Here is a 14,357-nt window from a genome sequence, read left to right on the forward strand (position 1 = left end):
TCAGTAGCCTGAGGTTTTGGATCTCATATTATGTTCCTGCATGTTAATAAATGCTCTTAAAAAATAAATAATCAAAATGTAATCCACGCTGAGAAGAAATAAATAAAACCATGTTTAAAAAGAAAAAAAAAAGTTTTGCATTTAACATATAGTACATACAGAAGCATCACTAAAATACAATTAATATAGAGTTGCTTGATAAATAGTGTGTGATCAAGATTTAGGGATCTATTTACTAAGCCTTGGATGGAGATAAAGGGGGTCATTCCGAGTTGATCGCTCGCTAGCCATTATTAGCAGCCGTGCAAATGCTATGCCGCTGCCCATTAGCAGAAGTGCGAATGAAAGGATCGCACAGCGGCTACAAAATAATTCTGTGCCGTTTCAGACCTACTCAGCGCTTGCGATCACTTCAGACTGTTCAGTTCCTGTTTTGACGTCACGAACACGCCCTGCGTTCGGCCAGCCACACCTGCGTTTTTCCTGGCACGCCTGCGTTTTTTCGATCACTCCCTGAAAACGGTCAGTTGACACCCAGAAACGCCCACTTCATGTCAATCACTCCTCGGCCAGCAGTGCGACGGAAAAGCTTTGCTAGACCTTGTGTGAAACTACATCGTTCGTTGTAATAGTTCATTGCGCATGCGCATTGCGCCGCATACGCATGCGCAGAAGTGCCTTTTTTTGCATCATCGCTGCACAGCGAACAAATGCAGCTAGCGATCAACTCGGAATGACCCCCAAAAGTGCACCTCAACAAAGAACCAGCCAATCAGCAACTACCTGGCATTTCACAGGCTGTGTTTGAAATATGGCCGCTAGGAGCTGTTTTGCTAGGACTTTATCTCCATGCACTTTATCTCCATCCAAGGCTTAGTAAATAGACCCCTTAGTCACATGAATTATCCTTTATTTTACAGTCTAATCTATTCATGAGAATCATGTATCACATTAAATTAGGAAACACAAGAACATAAGAAATGAACAGAAATCAATGGGGGTCATTCCGAGTTGTTCGCTCAGTAAAAATCTTCGCATCGCAGTGATTTTCCGCTTAATGCGCATGCGCAATGTCCGCACTGCGACTGCGCCAAGTAAATTTGCTATGCACTTAGAAATTTTACTCACGGCATTTTCATCGTTCTGGCGATCGTAATGTGATTGACAGGAAATGGGTGTTACTGGGCGGAAACAGGCCGTTTTATGGGCGTGTGGGAAAAAACGCTACCGTTTCCGGAAAAAACGCAGGAGTGGCCGGAGAAACGGGGGAGTGTCTGGGCGAATGCTGGGTGTGTTTGTGACGTCAAACCAGGAACGACAAGCACTGAACTGATCGCAGATGCCGAGTAAGTCTGAAGCTACTCAGAAACTGCTACGAGGTGTGTAATCGCAATATTGCGCATACATCGTTCGCAATTTTAAGATGCTAAGATTCACTCCCAGTAGGCGGCGGCTTAGCATGAGCAAATCTGCTAAAATCCACTTGCGAGCGAACAACTCGGAATGACCCCCAGTGTATCTGGTTAACTGGAGTACATGAAACAAATCTTACATCCACATAGAATATTTTGGCATGTGGTCTATCGATTTACAATGTCTAGGTAGACAGTCAGTAGGTCAACACCATATGGTAAATATGCATTAGGTAGACATGGTCAAATGGTCAATAGGTCGACCTATGAAAGGTCAACAGTGGTTATGGTTGACAGGTATGAAAGGTCGACATAGTCGACATGAAAATGGTCAACACATACAAGTTTTTTATGGGTTTTTATTCTACTTTTTCCTACTTTACCATCCACGTGGACTTCTATTGGGAATAGTAACCTGACCGAAGGTGTGAGTGGGCGAGGTGCACTAATTGGGGGTCCATGTGCTGAGATGGTGAAAACAACACCAAAAAATGCAAAAAGTGTTGTATTGACATTTTCTGTGTTGATCATTGTCCATATCGACTTTTTCATGTGGCAGCCTTCTGTAGACGTAGACATTTTACTGTGTCAATCTTTTGCCCAAGTCGACATTTTCAGTGTCGACCATTTAGTGTCGACCTAATGATTGCAGACCTTCTAACTGTAGATCTATTTAACAGTAACCAATATTTAGACATAAACAGAATATCCTGCGTATATTTTTATTATAATAAGCAAATTCCTTGGTAACCTCCTCCCCACACACGTGGACAATATGCTCATAGATTGTATTATAATAAATTCAAGAAATGTCAATTCTTAGACGGATGACGCGGTTGTGCAGTGCATCATATTACAGACTCACATCGCTGGGTTCTGGGAATAATTAGGACTGGATTGCTGCAGCGGCAGTGATTGCAATCTGAATCTTTTTGTGAAGTGCACACGTGCAGCTGCTGCACTGCGCCTGCACACGCAGGGAGCCCAATGAGATGCTTTGAGCATATATGGCCTGCAATTGCAGAGGTGCTCACGGGGCGGAAGGAGGTGTGCTAAAGGCGTTAGAATGCCGTTGACGGGGTGCGGTCCAGACAACGGAGGCGCGTCCGGACCGTTGGGTGGGCGGGTGCGTGATGTCACACGCAGCCTCTGCGACCCAGGATGTGGCCAGTAGCTCCCTGCCAGAGCGCAGGAGCTGCGCTGGCAGGGAGCTACTCACCATGTACAAAAGTATTGCCGCTGTGTGATGCTTTTGTACCTGTGCGGGGAGTAGGGCCTGACATGCGGGGCGGACTAGCCCTGTGCTGGATGCGCCCCCGCATGTCAGAGTAACTGATCGTAGATGTGCTAATTTTAGCACATCTACGATCAACTCTGAATTATCCTCTCTGTGCTAACCAGAGTTTTAATATGTGTGTGGTATATACAGTAATTTGGACTCTACCAGGGCAGAAAGTTATGTGAATGATTTAGCATTCTCACTAAAGGGAAGGTAGCTAATTCATAAAATTCAGAATGTTGACAGTCACAATGTTGACAGTGTAATGTCGACCAGAGATGGCAAACCAGGTAGTGAAATTATTTTAAGCATTTGTACTGTCGACATTATAACTTTAAACACTTTGCCATCATGTTATATGCCACTTTGCCATCATGTTATATGCCAACAAATTTAAATTGCTTGAAATAATATTACTATTGTGTCGGCATTGCAGGGTCAACATAAAACTTTTACATTTCTGCCTGTCAATTCTGAATGTTAACAAATCATACATAAACCCCTGTGTAGAGCTGCGTAATGTGGTAGTGTTATATAAATAAAAATGAATAGTAAGGTACAAATGTTTCTTAAAACACTAAACTTTAGAAATATCAGTATATATTTAGGTGTACACTTTTAGGGCCAAATGTAATAGAGAGAGAGTTTCAGAAAGCGAGAGATTTGGTAAGGTTTTTCAGTTTTTTTTTAAAGTGGCAATCATTTACAATGCAAAACCAGGATGATCTTGCTGTGTAAATGATTGCCACTTTAAAAAAAAACTGCAAAACCTTACCGAATCTTTTGCTTTTTGAAACTCTCACTCTATTACATTTGTCCCTTAAGGCCCGTACACACTGGTCGATATATCGGCCGTTCTCCTGAACGGCCGATATATCGCAGGACCGTCGGCCAGTGTGTACGTGCGATACGTCTGTGAACTCCGTCGTTCACAGACGTATCGCGCCGGCCCCGCAGCACAGCTGACGGCCAATATATCTACCGATATATTGGCGTGTCGCTGTGTGTGTACGGGCGGTCGGCCGACCGCCCGTACACATGCTGCGGCGGCGGCCGGCGGTGATTGACAGCTGAACTGGGCGGGCGTGTGTACATGCCCGCCCAGTTCATGACGTCAGTCCCCCACGGATCGGGCAGTGTGTATGCTGAACACACTGCTCGATCCGTCCATAGATATATCTGCAGATCAATTGATCTGCAGATATATCTATTAGTGTGTACCCAGGGCCGGATCCAGGGAGAGGCGAACGGGGCGAACGCCCCCCCTAATTGTCATAGCCACGCCCACTTACATGAGGTGGGGGCTGCTGCCAGGTGATGGTGTGTGGCTGCACTAACATCCCTCCCCATCCTCCGTGTCCCTGGGGCCTCTAGCCCCATCTGCCATCATCACATGCTGTCACCCCCACCTTGAGCAGTGTGTGCCGCCCATATGTGTGTTAGTAGTTACATGCGCCCGGTTGTGTGTGCTACATAAGAAGCACATGTGCAGCCTGGCAATGCTTTATATGCTCTTTACAGCATTAATGGACAGTTGGTATAGGAAGTGGGAGGACTAATGTGTAGGGGATGAGTCAGGAATAAATAAACCGCCCCCCCTAAAAGAAAAGTGTAGATCCGTCCCTGTGTGTACCCACCTTAAGAGTTGCACGAAATGTGTTAGAATAACTAAGGGTAGCCCTATAAATAAATACAGTTTCTTTTTCCTGTGTTATATGTATCATACCATTTGTAAACAAATACAGATGTGTCCTATGGCTTCAGTCATGCCAACCAGCCTATCTCAGTGCACCAGGTCCTGAACGTCTTTCTCACTCAAAACGTGAGTCTTATTACCTGGCATAAATAAAACAACTGGACACGACAAAACTACTTTGGGGCCTAATTCAGACCTGATCGCTAGGGTGCGTTTTTTGCATCCCTGCGATCAGGTAGTCACCGCCTACTGGAGAAGGGGGAAATCGCAGTGCAGGGGTGCAATCGCATGTGCAGGAGAGTTGCACAAACAGAAGTTTGTGCAGTCTCTGCAGAGACCCGGACTTACTCTTCCAGTGCGATGATGCCAGAACACCTGGTCCCTCCTGCGTTTCTCTGGACACTCCTTAAAAACGGTCAGTAGTCACCCAGAAATGGCCTCTTCCTGTCAATCACCTTGCGATCGCCCATGCAATCGCTTTTCTTGCACCATCTCATCGCTGCCCGGCGATCCCCGTCGCTGCGGACGATCGCAGGCTGTACGAAAACACAGCTTAGTGATCAGGTCTGAATTAGGCCCTAAGTCTGAATCTGTATAGGAAGTGCTATGATGCAGTTGTCACGCTTCTTCTAATGTCTACCTATTGTGCTGTATCTGCAACTTTGTACATGTTTGAAACTAATTCCTGTGTGGTTAAAGTCAGTCCTGTGTTTCTAGTACACCTTTGTGTTTCACTATGTCTGTGGTGTGAATAAGAAAAAGATGATACTGTACGCTATACCCAGGGCTGGATTAAGAGCCACATGGTCCTGGAGCTGCAAATGTTGAAATACCTATACAGAGTAGGAGAGGAGCTGTGACCAGAGCAGTGTGAGTGTGGCCAGTGCAGAGCCAAATTAAGAATGTATGGGGCCCAAGGTACTATAATGATTTGGGGTCCCCTACCCCAATCCATTGATATATATACATCTGATACACACTGATCACTAGACAGAATTCACAGTGACATAACATGCATATGTATTTGAGACCCTGTAGCCTACTCCTTACCCTGAAACCAAGCCCTCAGGGCCCTTTTTTAATAAGAATTTATCATTTGGGCACCTGGGGGCCCATAAGGCCAATAGGGCCCTAGGCAGCTGCCTATGTTGCCTTGTGGAAAATCCTTCCCTGGGTCATTGCCATGTGGGCATGTACATCTCCTACACTATTAGACTTCTCTCACTAAATACATAAAAATTGCATAACTTTGTAAGAAAACTAGAAACACAATTTCAATACTTATGATTTATGGCTGACTCTGTGGGAAAACTAGGCAGTAGGTCATTAACATGTTACCATGATGATGGGCCTATTTTTATTTGGAGGCCTGGAGCTGAAGCTCCATCTGCCCCATTGTTACTCTGGCCCTGGCTACACCTCACTGAGTGGCTCAGTTGTAGCAGGCATCTCATGCCTTATGGACTATAGATGCTAAGTGAGTAAGGACACATCTTTACATGCATGTTCAATTATTCTATCAATAAAGGCAAAATTGTTACATACATTATAGTACAAAATACCATTAAGGGCTTAAATGTATTAGCTTTGGAAGGCAATGCTGAGTAAGGAGCATACCGCAGCTTACAGCAGTAGGTGGCGATTCTAGCACAGGAGGGGGGTTTTCAGGTACCCAGAACCCCCTCCGAAATTGTCCTCTGGCCATAGGTCCCAGTACTAAGCAGGTGGAACATGAGCCAGTGTGGGAGTGTGGCCTTACCTCACTGGGTATACTGAAGCCCTATATACTTGCTGAAGTGGTAGTCATGCTATCTTTGGGTATTGACTGCACTTCCCTGACAACTTTGAAGCTTCGTCTCTGACAAAATCTGCAATAGCTCAATTAAATTCTGCAAGCTTTTCGTCTACCAAAGTTTTCAGTCTTACTGAAATGTTTGCTCCAATTAACTTCTAATTTGGGAATTAAAAACCTTTACAGAAGACAATTATGAACATTTTCTTGATATATCGGTATAACGTGATCTTGTATAAGTTCATATTTCTTTTTTTACTTTACCTTTGCTTTTCTTCTAATGCCAAAAGTTTTTGCACATCATCCTTGGAACTTGCTTCATTGTTTTTAAAAGGCTAGAAAATAAAATATTATAATTTATACATTTTGCACATAGTTTTTGGACAGAAATAGCTGAAATGTGTACACAATACAAACACAAACAACTGAACTTTAAAAGTTAAACACCAAATGTTATTAGCTGTCAGTAATTAAAAAGCTTAAAGCATATTACTGGGATAAACACTCCCATTGGCAGCAAATAATTCATTTTGTGTCACGATTATTGCTTATTAACAAGACAATGTTTTTAGTTTAATACTTTTTCTTTATTTTTGTAATTAATCCATTTTACTGCCTCATTTAGGGGTAAATAAACAAAGAATCATATCTCACCTGTATTTGGCCAAGATTAAACATGGGTGAGATTGATCAGAGATGTGTGCTTTTTTAAAACTGAAGCGTGGGAATTTACTATGTTCCTGTGTTGTAGTAAATCATGTTTTCCTATGCTGTATGTGTCCGTGTTTGACTGCCACATTTGCCAGAAGCCAAACACTCCCAAACATGTAGCCCACAAAGTTCTCAGACTTGTGCTTCACTGTGAAAATATGTGAAAAAAGTGTTAAAAAATAAAATTAAAAAAGTATGTTCTTGGTTTAAAAAATACAGGATAAAAATGTGTGAGGTCTCCCTGTATTTTACGAACCAGCACTAGGCTCTTGGACATGTGGTTTCAAATATATGGGGGGGGGGGGGAAGATGTAGAGTAGATATATTTTTAAAACCAGCACCAGACTCCACTACCCAGGGCAGTATGGCTAAAAAAACAACAATCTAAAATACCCGTACCAATACAGACATCAGGAAGTGTATGTGTTAACACATACACTTCCTCTATGCGAATGAGTGGGACCCAGGTGATTCCTGTCTTTAGAAGAGCACCAGCCTTCTACATGTAGGTTTCACCCAGGGAAGTGGCTTGTTCACCGTTGTGAAGAGGCACAATGGTGAACAAGCACCTTTCCTGAGTGAAACGTATGTCCGGTTCAGCTGACGTCACAACTGATGTCCCTTTCTGGATCCCGTTCATCGCACATGGGACCCGGCAGCAGTCACAAGGGACAAATCCAGCAGAGCAGAGGATCCAGCCACACACAGGTACCTTCGGCATCCTCTCATCAGGGTGCAGTGGGAGATGTTGCTCTGCAATTGCCACTTGGTAACCAGAGCAGCCAAACTCAGCAGCAACTGACCGCAGACATGCCACTACTCCTTTCAGTCCTGCTCTGACCAGTTAGCCCTCTCACCTCCCATTCACTGGTTATCCACATGGGAAGGCAGTAGAAGTTACTGGGAAATCAGAGCAGGCACTACTCTATTTCTCACAGCATTACAAATACTGTACCTCTGCAGTGTATCATGATAAGCAACTTAATGTACTTGAAAGTTACTGCTGCTTGCAGTTTGTAATTAAGTGATCATATTGAATGGTTAACCTCATGCATCTGCTGAAATATACCATGTGTACCTGAATGAGCATCAACTTGATTATCAGGTCCAATAGGACTACCCTTAGCTTATTTCCTTCTGCAGTATCAGTTTTGTTGTCTGATTTTTGTGATTAATACATAAGTGTACTTTTGTATCCTCATATATCAATAATTTTAAATGCACTGTATTAAAAAACATTTTCAAACTGCTAAGGCTTTTTTTCCTGATCATTTATGGTAACAAAGAAACAAATGTTCTTACATGAGACAGTTTCCATAACCAAATGATTACTAAGTGTTTCTGCCTGGCAGCAGCTATAGGTAATTATCAGTTCCGTGCGGTGGGGTGAGGCAGGTGGGGCAGGGCCTTTCCTGTCATACTAACATTTGTACCAGAGATTTGAAGGTATAAAGTAGATTAAAAATACAAAGAATATGTTTGAAATATCTTCTTTGCATTATTCTAATAATTTTTATAGCCAAAACTCTGGAGTAAAAAGTCTATGGAACGTGAGGCAGTGCCTCATCTTCTGACCTTTTCCGCACTTCTCAGATCAAAACTCACCAAATTTACAGAAGTTTATACTGCTGCACCTGTGTATAATGCCCAGATGTACCCTTTTGGTTCATATATTGCGTTTAAATCTGGCTCTGGTGCTAGCCAGTGCCTCCTGAGCCATTTACTCACTGCACAACCCTGGTAATTATTACCTCTTATTTGTGATAGCTGCTGTAATATACATTATTTTTAGAAAAATATAGAATTTCTCCAACTCTTAGCAAATCTTTTATTATTTTTTCTGAGTCTGCTTATACTTTCACCCGGTTGATAAACCGATGTAGAGAGTAAAGATATTGCTAACCTACAAAATATTACACACTAAGGGGCCTATTAATCACCATCCGCATCCAGGATGTGGATGACAGGTGATAAAATTGGCCAAAGTCGCACTGCGATAATTGATTACATTGCAGGTATGTATCAATTATCGCATGCAGGAACAGAGCTTGCGGTCAAGCTCTGTCCCTGCGATGCCTTTTTCGTAAAAAAAATACCCCGATGTCCTGCAACACATGCGCCGCCCCCGGCGGCATCACCGCTACCGCCGCTGCCCGGTCGACCCCCCAATCACGACTAACCCTGTGTGCCGTGGATTCCCCCAGCAGGATAATATACTCACCTGTCCAGTTCCACGCTGCTTCAGGAGGCTGCTGGGCGCCGGGTCCTTTTCCTGTGCTGTGAGCCCCGATGCGGCGTAACTTTACTGCACCATGGTCACATTGCAGCACATGGGGGACTTGGCGCTCGGCAGCGCTCACCCGAGCAGTGGACACCGGCTCCCTGGACAGGTGAGTATGTTTCTTTTGTGTTTTACTTTCCTTTTCTTTTTTTTACATTGATCAGCTTGTGTGGAGCACGGTCTCCACTCAGCTTTCTCTGCCAGGGGCAGAGAAAGCTGGGCAAAAGGGTGCTTACTGCAGTGCTGCCCTGTGAACTCGCCAGCCTGAGCTGGCGAGATTATCACAGGGCACACTGCAGTATTTTTCACTTTTTTTTTTTTTTTTTAGTAAATCTGATCAGATCGCATTTCCCATTTTAAGTATGGGGAATGCGATGTGGCTTACTAAAAAAAAGTTAATTAACAGGTTTGGAGCAATTTTTCATGAAAACTACTCCAAATGCCCTTTAATACATTCAGGTGATACTAAAATAATATGAAAAGGGTGTGAAAACACCCTTTTTCACAATATTTTAGTAAAAATACTGTTAATAAATAGGCCCCTAAATCCATTGCTAAATTGAATGTGATTTGTTCCCTTTATTTACTTTAATCAATTAGCTCTTTGGAGCAAATAGAGTAAGGATCTATGATTTGAAACAGATAACTAAGGGAGAACTTAAGACCTATAAATAATTTTAACGCATATGCAATAAAAGTTAAATTTTAATTATACATTCACAATTAAGAGTGCTCCCAAAAAATGGTAACCTTCTGTTTTTTTGCTCTCTTGCAAAAACACAGCCCTTAATGATACTACGGCATTACCTCCCTGGCTAATGGAGCCCGGTGCTGGTCTAAAATATACAGGGGACCCCATACCTCCCAACGGTCCCGATTTTCACGGGACAGTCCCGTTTTTTGGAGACTGTCCCGCTGTCCCACCCGCGGGCCGCAGTGTCCCGCGGTGGGGGGCAGTTGGGAGGCTCCTGCACTCACTGCTCTGCTAAGCAGCGCAGCAGTGAATAGACATTCGCACAGCGTCTATTCAGTGCAGACAGTAGAAGAGAGGACATGCCAGCGGCTCACAGAGCGCTGGCCATGCCCCCTCAGTGACGAAACCAGGGGCGTGGCTCGTAATCGTGGGTCCTCCACGAAGCCACACCCCCTTTTCATAGGCCTCGCCCCCTCTTCACAGGCGGACAAAGTTGGGAGATCTGGGGACCACTATATCTGTTTTTCCCTGTATTTTTTAAACCATAACTGGTACAAGAGCCTGGTTTTAGTTCTTAAAATACAGGGGGACCAAGACTCAAAGAGCAACAAGTCTGGTTATGTTTGTGAGTGGGGATTCCACACTGTGTTTTTTGTTATATCTTTTAATGCTTTACACACATTTCACACAGAAGCAATGCATAGAGATAACTGATCTGTACAGACTTCTCTGAACATGCTGCTGAGGGGACGTCTACAGTATTTGAAAAGTGCATTTTGAGCCGAGTTTGCACAATTCATGGGTGTGTTTGCAGAAACAATACTAGGTAAATTCCCAAGTTTCAGTGTTTTCTATGGAAATTACATCTAAGCTTGGTCAATGGGGTCTTTGATTGTATTTCCATATCCACCCGTGTTTTGAACTTTGATTTTAACTAACACTCTTGTGTACAATCTTTAATAAATCTCCGTGATTGAAAAAAATGCCCAAACACTCCTGTGTTTGCCAAATCGGGACAAACATGGAACTTAGTAAATTTACCCCTCAGAGTTTACAGAGTTGGTTCCACATCACAATGCATTGCAACTCATGCGAAACTATAAGTCTCAAGATTTCATGCCAATAAAATAAAAATGACCAATGAAGACTAATAAATAACTGATCAAACCATCCTTTTAATGGCCATTGCTCTGTGGAGAACCAAGCGTAGCCTAACAAGATATAGTAATACCACTTGTTATAAGTACCATATAAACAAACAAAAAATCAAATGAAGTAGAGATAGAACAGTGGGGCAGATGTATTAACCTGGAGAAGGCATAAGGAAGTGATAAACCAGTGATATGTGCAAGGTGATAAAGGCAGCAGCTAATCAGATCCTAACTGTTGATTTACATATTGGAGCTGATTGGCTGGTGCCTTTATCACCTTGCACATATCACTGGTTTATCACTTCCTTATGCCTACTCCAGGTTAATACATCGGCCCCCAAGTTTGCAAATGCACTGACTTAATCAAGCTCTTGCCTCAAGGCATATTACAGACCACACAGATGTGTCTCTCTTTTATCAACAATGGAGGAAATTTACAGTATCTAAATTGTTGCAAAGGATACATTTGGTATAGCGCATACTGCTATTTGTCCAGTTGAGAAAGTGAGAGCAAACATTTGATTGGCTGCAATGACCAATGCACTCTTTATTGTTTGTTTCAATTTTCAATAATTATTTCAGAAATGTAATAAAAAATGCGGACGTTATGACCATGATCACCATGAACAAAGCTGCGTGCACATTATGCACCTCACAATGATGTATCAAGCTTTAGAGAGATAAAGTGGAGAGAGATAATGTACCAAACAGACAGCCTCTGTGATTTTGCAGGCTGTTTAAAAAATTACAGGAGCTGATTGGTTTGTGCTTTTCACTCTAACTCTCCATCTCTCTATCTCTCTCCAAGGCTTGATACTGTATATCGCTTCCAATAGGAGCATACTCACTAACATTTTTTACTTCTACCCGGGAGAAGCCCAGTGAGGAGAAGCAGCGGGGCACATCAGGGGGCAGGGCCAGGCAGCTACATTGTCAGGCCCCGCCCCATCATGGGAGAGCCCACAAATTGCAGGTCCTTGAGGAAAGGATGGGGCTAAATGATGGTAATTTATGTAAATTTAGCCCCACCTCCTCCAAACTGTGATTTTCTGCATTATCTCCCTATCCTGCCCACTTCACTAAGGAGTGGGCAGAATCAGGGGCGGAACTACTGGCAGGGCAGGCAGTGCATTGCACTGGGGCCCCGCCGCACTCAAGGGCCCACAGCCGCCGGCCGGCATTACAATGAGTCACAATGACTCATTGTATCATGCCGCACACCAGCGCTCCCGTGACCCGTCGGGTCTGCGTCCCGCGACTCCCGCCGCCCGCCCGTCATAAGGAACAGATCAAGCCAGCCACCAGGGCACTACGGGCAGCAGCCGCAGTACCAGACACGCTGCCGCGGCTGCCGCCTCTGTAACACACGAAGAGGGAGGAGGGTCCGTCCCTCCCTCATATACAAACAGGTCTCACACACTCTCTGTGACTGGCTGCTGCTGCTGCTGGAGGGAATGCTCTCTCCAGCGCCTCCTCCTTCACACGTCCTCCTGCTGCAAGATCATGTTATCAATCAGGAAAGCGAGGAGGGGCAGCTAACTCAGCTCCTCCCCCTTCCTGTTTATATCCCGCCCCTCCCTCGGCTTCCTCTCTCTCTCTCTCTCTCTCTGTATTTGGGCGCCGGGGATCTGACAAGCATCATGCCAAGATCTCGTGGCCGTCCCCGGCGCCCACTGTAATAATGGGAGGGACAGGGAGAGAGAGAGAAGAGCTGGAGCTGCTGCTGCTGCTGTTCATTCCCTATGTGCATGGTGAGTCTCCATTTGCTAAAAAGGGGGAATCTGCTTGCCGCAATGTGTAAAAAGGGGGAATCTGCCTGCCGCAATGTGTAAAAAGGGGGAATCTGCCTGCCGTAATGTGTAACAAGGTCACGCTGTCTGCCGTAATGTGTAACAAGGGCACGCTGTCTGCCGTAATTGTAAAAAGGGCACGCTGTCTGCCGTTATGTGTAAAAAGTGTACGCTGTCTGCCGCTATGTGTAACAAGGGCACGCTGTCTGCCGTAATGTGTAACAAGGGCACGCTGTCTGCCGTAATGTGTAACAAGGGCACGCTGTCTGCCGTAATGTGTAAAAAGGGCACGCTGTCTGCCGTTTTGTGTAAAAAGTGTACGCTGTCTGCCGCTATGTGTAACAAGGGGACGCTGTCTGCCGCTATGTGTAACAAGGGGACGCTGTCTGCCATTATGTGTAAAAAGGGGGACGCTGTCTGCCGTAATGTGTAAAAAGAGGAATCTGTCCGCCGTAAGGTGTAAAAGGGTCTCTACCTGGTGTAGTAGTGCTACTGTGCGGCGTAATTTGAATAATGGAGACTACTGTGCACCGTTTTATGAATTGGTATTATTTTGTGGCCACACCCCTTCCCCACGAAGCCACGCCACTATGTATTTTTGCGCGCGCCTACGGCGCGCACTGCCCCTATTTTGCATGCAGGGGTGAGGCTCCAATGCCATTTCTTGCACACAGTGCTAATATGTCTAGTTACGGCACTGTTGCTAGGTATCCACTTCCCTGAGCAGGCCCCCCTCACCAGATCCTCTCCAGGGGTGAGGGGGTGGACTTGGATGGGATGGGATGGGGGGGGGGGCCCACGCCATTTTGTCGCACATGGGCCCACCGCTCGCTAGTTCCGCCACTGGGCAGAATGCAGGAGGGGTACCCATAAAATCGTGAATCTCCCGTGACTTTCTGGAGTGTAGGTAAGTATGAATAGGAAAACTGTTAAGTATAGAGAAAATAAGTGAATTAAGTTTCAGTAAATGCAAAAATTTGTTTTTCTTTCCATTTATAAAGTAAAATCTGCTTTTGTGCTAGGGACTGATTGCAAATATGTATCCAAAAAAGTATGTGAATAGTTTGCAGCAACCACACTCATAATAGTAACTGTATTACTGGGAAGACTTAAGACCAACTCAGTAGTCAGTTGTCATCATCATCATCATCATCATCATCATCATCATTATCGTCATCATTATCAACACAGTGTATAGTATGTTACATACCATCTGACAGCTGCGTACAGTATGCATCTTTGCTTTGATCTGCATGACATACATTAGCATGAACATTTGTTTATTGTACTGTATATTTGCATGTTGCCTTTCTCCTTGTTCTACTGTACCTTCCTAAGGGTGAGAAGTATCAAACCTTTGGGAAAGATAAAGTACCAAACAGTCAGCTTATTTATTTTGAAAAATGACAAGCAGGAGCTGATTTGTTGGCACTTTGGGGTAGATTTATAAAAGTTTGGAGAGAAAAAGTAGAGAGAGATACCAACCAATCAGTCATTTTTCAAACACAGCATTTAAAATGACAGTTAGGAGCTAATTGGCTGTTACTTTGA

General features: G+C 44.2%; 1 protein-coding gene across 2 annotated transcripts in view; it reads right to left on the bottom strand.

Annotated features, from left to right (window-relative positions):
- The window catches only part of LUZP2 (leucine zipper protein 2), a 1,124,237-nt gene that overhangs the window by 548,449 nt on the left and 561,431 nt on the right, over positions 1-14,357 (bottom strand). For both annotated transcript variants that reach the window (XM_063944341.1, XM_063944342.1), the window contains exon 3: positions 6,444-6,514. In XM_063944341.1, coding sequence (XP_063800411.1) covers positions 6,444-6,514 — 71 coding nt within the window. The remainder of the gene's footprint in view (positions 1-6,443; positions 6,515-14,357) is intronic.

Source organism: Pseudophryne corroboree, chromosome 11 (assembly GCF_028390025.1).
Source record: "Pseudophryne corroboree isolate aPseCor3 chromosome 11, aPseCor3.hap2, whole genome shotgun sequence".
NCBI classification, from domain to species: Eukaryota; Metazoa; Chordata; class Amphibia; order Anura; family Myobatrachidae; genus Pseudophryne; species Pseudophryne corroboree.